This window comes from Rosa chinensis, chromosome 3 (assembly GCF_002994745.2).
Source record: "Rosa chinensis cultivar Old Blush chromosome 3, RchiOBHm-V2, whole genome shotgun sequence".
NCBI lineage: Eukaryota > Viridiplantae > Streptophyta > Magnoliopsida > Rosales > Rosaceae > Rosa > Rosa chinensis.
The window spans coordinates 49,541,778-49,548,029 of record NC_037090.1 but is presented as its reverse complement, the minus strand read 5'-3'; the positions used below and the strand labels follow the sequence as shown (position 1 = coordinate 49,548,029).

At 38.5% G+C, this 6,252-nt stretch overlaps 1 protein-coding gene across 1 annotated transcript; it reads right to left on the bottom strand.

The window, feature by feature from the left end:
* Positions 1–299: 299 nt before the first annotated feature.
* Positions 300–4,054, bottom strand: LOC121052335. Its single transcript, XM_040517076.1, has 3 exons — positions 3,933–4,054; positions 560–1,933; positions 300–444 (listed from the first exon to the last, which is right to left on the bottom strand). Exons 1-3 carry the CDS (start codon positions 4,052–4,054, stop codon positions 300–302), a joined length of 1,641 nt encoding a protein of 546 aa, XP_040373010.1.
* Positions 4,055–6,252: the final 2,198 nt, after the last annotated feature.

Here is a 6,252-nt window from a genome sequence, read left to right as displayed (position 1 = left end):
TTGATCTGACCCTAACCATGCATGGATTAGATGATTGTTTCTCTACCAGTATTCTTTGACTCAAACCTTTAAATGATTCAAAAGTTTCAGTCTTATCTTTCAGGAAGTTGACCCAAGTAAACCTGGAGAAATCGTCTACTACAACCAACATGTAACTTTTACCTCCAATACTTTCAGACTGAGCTGGTCCCATGAGGTCCATATGGAGCAGCTCCAGAACTTGTGTGGTTCTAGCAGAATTCACTGCTTTGTGTGGTGTTTTGGTTTGCTTCTCAATTTTGCAGCCTCCACATACCTTGTCAGTCTTTCCAGTTAGAGCTGTATGGCAAGCCTCTGACACATTGCTTGGAAGATAGTTTCAGTAGATCTTGATAATTCACATGTCCCAAACCTTTTGTGCCATAGCTCAAATGTTTCTTCAATTGATCTGAGTGATAGACAACACTGCATACCAAGAGATTCATTAGTTTGAATATGGTAACAATTATCAAATGATCTCTTACTTCCCATGATGCCTTCTCCTCTATGATTAAGGACTAGGCATATTTGTTTATTGAACCACACATCTTCATAGTCGTTTGCCAGGTGACTAACACTGATTAGATTAGTTGTCAATCCTTTAACATATAGCACATTCTTGAGATTTGGAATGCCAGGAGTATTAACAATGCCTCGTGCTAGTATGCTTGCTTTCCTTCCATCACCAAAAGTAACAGATCCAGTTGTGCACTCATCCTCGAAGGATGAAAACCATGCTTTGTCTCCAGTCATATGTCTAGAGCAGCCACTATCAACGTACCAGAAATCTCGACGTTTGTCGGCCAAGGCTGTAAGAGCTACCAAGCAGGTGGCTTCAATGTGCGTTGATTTTTCATCTGTACTTACACAAGTCATAAGACATGTAGCATCAACAGTATCAGCATAAGTAAGAAAACATTTATTTGTATCTTTCTTAATCCAGACAGATTCTTCTTTTGCAGTTTGCATGTTACTCGTAGAGAACAATTCAGTCAACTTGTTAATGAGTTCCTTTTGCTCTCTAAGTTCACATTGTAGAGACTCCACTATACATTTTTCTTGAACAGACTGAGGTTTTATAAATCTCTCATTACATCTAGGTCTAATATGTCCCAACTTACCACAGTGACGACAAGTAGGAATAAAAGTCTTAGAGCTTGGATACCTGTTTTGACCAGTGGAAGTCCCTTGGTCAACCTTTACTTGTTGAGCATGATTTGGCTTCCTATCGTTCATGTCCTTAAGCACAGTGTTGATCTCCTTGATGACATCAGTAGAGGATTCAATCTTCTCCACATTTGATTGTGATTCTTTTACAAAATTGGTACTTTTGGAGCTCTCTCCAGAATAACCAAGTCCAAAGGTAGCATGAGGAGCTTTCCCTGAGCCAAACAATTTTGATACTGCTCCAGAGTTGATATCAAACTTTGTGAATTTTTCTCGAGTAGTTTTTAGTTCAACCTGCAAGGATTCATTTTCTGTTAGCAAATTTAAATTCAATGCATGTTGTCCTTTTACCTCAAGTTCTAGCACTTTGATCTTGTTGCTGAGCTCAATGCGCTCAGTCTTCCAAGTCAGAAATTTTTTGTCACCTTGCAGATTGGTTAACTCATCAGTGAATTTGTTCCTTTCTTGTTCCCATGCTGTCTGAGTATTCCTCAGCTTGAGCTCCAGCTTTTCTTTCTCAGCTTTTAAGGCCTTAATCTCTCTCTCCAAGTTCTTGTTCTTGAGCAATGTAGCTTTTGATGCCTTATAGAGTTGTTTGCAGCGGATAGTAGTTTCATCATCTGAGAATGCATCATCACTATCTGACTCAGGTAAGAGAGATGACACAAATGCTACAGTTTCCACCTCTTGAGTTTCATCATCACTCCATGTTGAGAGAAGAGATTTGTTGTTGCTATTTCCATGCTTCCTATTGCCACAGTCAAAAGAAATATGGCCATAGCCACAACATTCATAACATTTAGTTTTACCAGAATTAGTTCCCTTGAAATTGCCCTTCCCACTCTTAGCATTGTTATCACTACTACCAATATTGTAGGAGTTTATCCTGGGAGCATTAGAATTCTTAGAGGGATTCTTGCTTTTAAGAAATTTTTTGAACTCTTTTGTTAGAAGAGCAAGATCAAGTGATTCCTCTTCCTTTTCTGCCCCTTTCACAGCCTACACTCTAAGTTTTCTTCTTAGGTTTCAGCCTCATTTCATAGGTTTTGAGATTTTCGATAAGCTCATCTAGAGGATAGACATCAATGTCAAATGACTCCTCAATGCTCCTGATCTTAGAATGAAACTTTTTAGGGAAGGCCCTGAGTATTTTCTTGACAATCTTATCTTCATCAAAAGGTGCCCCCAAACTACGAGATTGACCAATAATTTTTTAAATTCTACCATGAAAATCATCCACAGTTTCATCATCTCCCATGGTCATAGTTTCAAATTCATAAATCAGACCTTGTAGTTTTTGTGCACGTACCTTTTTCTTACCTTCATATGTAGTCTGTAGCAGATCCCATGCCTGCTTGGCAGTGTCACAATGACTGATCTTCAACTTTTCTCGTTCAGAGATAGCAGTGAATATGTTGTTCTTAGCTTTGAAGTCAGCTTGAAGATCACGTACTTCCTCCTCAGTCCAATCCTTGGTTTTGGGGTGGCAGTAGAGGAACTTTCACCTTTGGCTGGAACAACAGGTGTATTCTTGCCATTTTCAACAATATTCCATACATGCTCATCTTAAGCATAGAGATAAGACTTCATGTATATTTTCCATTGAGTGTACTTTTCACAGCCACCATTGAACCATAGAGGGCTGTTGACAGATCCACCAGCAACTCTATCACGAGTGTTCCATCGTCCCTGCGATCTATTAGAAAATTCTAGAACCTACTTTGATACTAAGTGAAAATACCAAATGGAGCAGATATGAATGAATATGAAAACTAGAGGTAGATCTCAAAGCTATAACACAAATAAAAAGTACAAAAGAATTGCTGATGTAGTGTGAACCTCTCCACTGAGGAAACTTCACTGCGAGGCTGTTTACGTAGCCTACACGAAGAACAACTCCACTGTGAATCAAGATTACAGATCACAGTATACAAGTAGTGGTATGTATTACCATTTTTAATAAGCAACAGTGCTAACTTGATTTACAACTGATTCCTCTATACTAAGTACTACTTGATCCAACCTATGCTAGACAGAAGAAACTGAAATCGCCTTCTGAACCAGCCTGTCAAGGTTACTCACTGATCTCAAACACTTGTGCAAGTGATGAATGTCGCAAGCAAGCAAAATGAAACAATCAAATATATCTATGAGAGTTTTTGCAAAACAGTTTTGTGATGACTCTGCAACACACATGTAATACTTAATAACCTCTGAAAAACCCCACCTCTAAAAAGCATATTGAAACCCTCTTATAGAAGATGAAGACTCCCCCTCAATCCAATCATATTGATCATAGATTGAGATAAACATAGAAAGGCTTTTCAAAACTGATTTAGATACTCAATCAATCCTCACTAATAGTAATCAATTACAATCTTTATCTGATATGCATTAAAACATTTTGAAAGCAAATAGGACTTTAAGAAAACCTTTCCACACGATCCGATAAGATTGCAAATTAGTTTTGATCCATTAAATCAGCATTACACACATGCAAAATGATATGACATGCTATTTACCTTAAGACCGAGATCAGTGAGCTTGATTTGCACCTTTTATTGCTTAATTCGTCAATCTCCTAGGATTGCCGGGAATATGGGAGTGAAAGGCTCTCTTCAATCTTTGGTACTCAAGTCTCCCAGTACACTTAGGAGATCTATGTGTTGAATGGGGACAGACCAAGATACTTACATGTCACCTGAAGCAGTAACCGTGTAGACAACTACAGAAGGAGAAGGAGGAACCTGCTTGAAGATAAGATTATTTCTCGCTTCCCAAATCTTCCACGACACTTGTTGAGAATAAAGTTAACATCCTCTCCTTTATTGAACTTGAAGCAGAACCAGTTATTAACTAACCGACCCATCTGGATAGCTCCTTGCAGATTGGCCTAGTGTTTAGCACATTTGCTCAACACATCATCAAGTGGGACTTGTTTTCCAAAGATTTTACCAACAAGGCAAAACCTTAAGTGGTGGATAGCAAAGTTCTCCAGTGGAATTGGTATGTCAACGTGGGCAACTAATCTATCAATATTGATAGTGTGTCTTTGGTCATCACCGGGATGGAGTCATTTCCATCCATGTTCTAGGGAAGGGGTAGAAAGGTCTGGCCGGGATAGGTCTTCAAACAGCAGTGTGAGATTGGGCTTAATAATTTGGGCTAAAGGCCATTGTATCAAGTTCCAAAGAATAAGAGGAAGGATTGCAGAGAATGAGATGATCATAGATTAAGAACAAGTACCATTTATAGCAGCCATAGTTATTGGGGAGCATTTAAAGCTAAAACACATCAAATCACATATGAAAAACAAATCCACATAGGAAGACCTAAGGGTGGGCGCGGTGCAGTTCGACTCCTTTTGAGGCTCAAACTGCAACCAAACCCTTTTTTTTAGTTGGGTCATATTTTAAACCACAACCGCATTTCAAAAGGGCTTAACTGATTATTTCAGTTACGGTGCGGCGCGGTATGGGTCGGTTTTGATGTGGACCGATTTATTTATTTCAACTAGAAAGGGAGGCCCAAGGTCAAGCTTATTTTTACCTAAAAATTTCAATAAGGCATAAACAAATTTTCAATGCATTCAGAGTCCACACAAATCTACAAATGTCACCCAAATATCAAGTAACTAGCAGAAAGACCATATCTGAACACTTAACAAACCCACATACATATCAATTATCAAGCAAACATAGTAACTTGCAAACTGCAAACCTAAAGAGAAATGAATTTCTTATATATTACAAACCAACAATTCCATCAATGGAGAAAAAAAAAAATGTAATTAAAATAAATTCGGTGCGGATCGGTTTAAATCGGGCAGTTTATCTCGGAACAGCAACCGAACCGCTTTTATGTGGTTCGGTGCGGTGTGGGCATAAAACGATACTGTTTTAGTCTAGTACGGTTATCGAACAACAACAACTTTTTTTGATGCGGTTCGGGGTAGTAATCGCATTTTCGATACAAACTGCCCACCCCTAGGAAGACCAAACACAAGCTTTGAAGCTGCTGTCGTCGACAAAGAACTCTGGTTTTCATTACCTTGAGGATCTTGTATTTGGTATGGGTAAGGTATGTTATTGGGTAAGGTATTTGTTACTGGTTTTGGCATGGTATTGGTCAGATGAACAACAAATGCTAGTATGGGTAATTTGGCAGCAGAATTGGTAGGAATAATTTAGGTCTCAAGAGCGTGTTGCTCTGATACCATATCAAAAGTTAATATGGGAATAATGTGGATCATCTTATTCATCTCTCAATGATATACCTCGATGTATAAGTTGAATAAGTAATAATACAGAATAAGTCAACTCTCTTAATTGATACAGAAAATAAATGTAAATTAATACAATAAGGTGTGTCAACAATCAAGGCATTATCAAAGCTCCAAGCACCCTACTTGTGTCGGTTCGAAACCTAGGATAAAACGGCCATACAACACAGCGGTCAAGATACTCCCAACTAGAAAGAAACATATTCTTCCTTGTAGTAGCACTCAAAACATAAACATAAACATAAACAACGCGTCAAATCCTCCATGGCAGAGAGAACCCTACCCAATAAATTCCACCCCAGCCCCAATAAGTATAAGCCTCAAGAAATTAGGGTGAAAACCATAGCATCCTCCTATGAATCTACCCGGATAATTATAAAGAATTCAAGCAAATTTAAAGGGCAAATATCTCGACGTATGGAGATGTTTTTGGGCCCTTAAACACATCCGCTTCAGTAAAATTTCAAGGAGTTCATAATTGATTCTATTCTATTTGGCTAATTCTGTGTTCTGACGAGCTCGAGTGGAAATGGATCACAAGACCAAAAGCTCTGTCACAAAGGTTAGGTTTGATGACATTGATTATAAGCTGGTAGTACTGGTTATTCGAAGTAAATTTTGTAATTTAAGTCTATTAGCATAAACTAAACCATAATTCCAGTGTCAATCGGGCATTCCAAGCGTCAATCTTCCATAAGTTTCCCCGAGAGGAACACCCAGCAAGGTCTGTTCCCAAATTTTCTTTTTGTTATCTGCGCTCTTGCTCCAATCCAAGGAGCCAGACA

Coding starts and splice junctions, on each gene's coding strand:
- LOC121052335 (XM_040517076.1), bottom strand. CDS start 4,054: ATGGGTCGGTTAGTTAATAACTGGTTCTGCTTCAAGTTCAATAAAGGA. Junction 1,934..3,932: donor ATAATCTTATCTTCAAGCAG/GTTCCTCCTTCT, acceptor CTGTGGCAATAG/GAAGCATGGAAATAGCAACA. Junction 445..559: donor AACGACTATGAAGATGTGTG/GTTCAATAAACA, acceptor CTTGGTATGCAG/TGTTGTCTATCACTCAGATC.